General features: G+C 64.4%; 1 protein-coding gene across 1 annotated transcript in view; it reads left to right on the forward strand.

The window, feature by feature from the left end:
* Positions 1-1,343, forward strand: part of LOC103923522 — a 10,376-nt gene that overhangs the window by 2,057 nt on the left and 6,976 nt on the right. The window contains 3 exon segments of the mRNA XM_009331896.1: positions 69-243; positions 641-738; positions 741-872. Of these exon segments, the coding sequence (XP_009330171.1) occupies positions 69-243; positions 641-738; positions 741-872 (405 nt within the window).

Below are 1,343 nucleotides of genomic sequence, written 5' to 3' on the forward strand. Positions count from 1 at the left end.
CAGGCAACGTACAGCTGCCTTACCTCTAAGCCAGACCCTCTCTTAGATGCCCTGCGTGTTTTATTCAGGATGAACTTCACACCCGGGAGGAAACGCGGGGGAGCCAGGCGACCGTCTATAGGTTTTATCAGCACCAGAAGTGCCGGCAGGGCTGGGTGACGGATCTCATCAACGCGCTGCGCCAGAACAACGCGGGGCACCTGGCCGACGACCTGCAGCACGTGTATGACTCCTGGCAAGCCCGTACGTAGCCTCCTCGTCCCTGGGTGCTGCCCCGGGGGTCTGGTGGAGGTGGGGACCCGAACCACGTCTCCTGGTGTCCGCCGAGCAGCTGGCCTCTCTCCCTGCCCCGGCTTCCCAGGGGCCTGGCGGTGTCTGTGACCGTCCCCAGGGATGTCCCTCACCCCGGTGATGTGCCTGGGGATGGCGGGGTCCTTGTTCGAACGTGCTTGGGTTGGTGGTGGGCTGGGTTTCTCGTCTGGTGGGGAGATGGAAAGATGAATGAAGGGGTGCTGTGGGCTGGGCCAGCGGGGGGACAGAGCAGGGGCACGCGAGGGGCTGGCTCTGCCCCACATTCATCCTCTGCCTCCTCGGCTTTTCCCCCCATGTCCCGGCTCGCTAATTGTCTTGGCTCCTTCAGGTCCCCCGGCTCCTGCTACTGCCTCCTTCCCTCCTGCAGCCAGCAATGCCTGTCCCGCCGTCTCCTCCATCGGTGCCCCGACGACGTCCCCGGGGCCGAACCCTGCTCCGCGCGCTCCACTGGCTGCGCCGACGCGCCGAGCCCGCCTGTCGGTGGCAGTCCGCCTCTCCTGCTCGGTGCTGCCACCGCCGTGAGCACAGACCTGGACGCCAGGGCCCCGGTGCAGGAATCGGTGAGCGGGGCACGCGTCAGACGGGGACACGAAGGTCCCTTTTGGACCAGAGCGTTGGTGCGGTGGGCTGTGGGGAGCCTGTGGTAGGGCCAGGCTCATCTAGGGACACCCCAAGCAGCCTCTCACTGCCGATCTCTGCTGCATGCTTGTTGCATCTGGTAACTTATAGCCTACATATGGGCCTATAACCGCTCCCTTCTCCTGCTTCCTCTCCGTGGATGGGAGTGCAGGGTCTGCTCTGTTCCTCCAGACTCCCCTCCACAGCCCCTGACCCGGTGCAGACCTCCTGCGAGATGTGTGGTGGGTGCCAAGGAGAGACCTCCTTCATCACCAGGCTCGCGTGGGTCACTGGGACAGGGTTGGGGCATCCCGGTGGTCCCAGACCCCCTCACCCTGCCACAGCGATTTAGAATCACAGAATAGTTTGGGTTGGAAGGGACCTCTCAAGGCCATCTAGTCCAACCCCCCTGC

The sequence above is a fragment of the Pygoscelis adeliae genome, unplaced genomic scaffold, assembly GCF_000699105.1.
Source record: "Pygoscelis adeliae isolate BGI_AS28 unplaced genomic scaffold, ASM69910v1 Scaffold209, whole genome shotgun sequence".
Lineage (NCBI taxonomy): Eukaryota > Metazoa > Chordata > Aves > Sphenisciformes > Spheniscidae > Pygoscelis > Pygoscelis adeliae.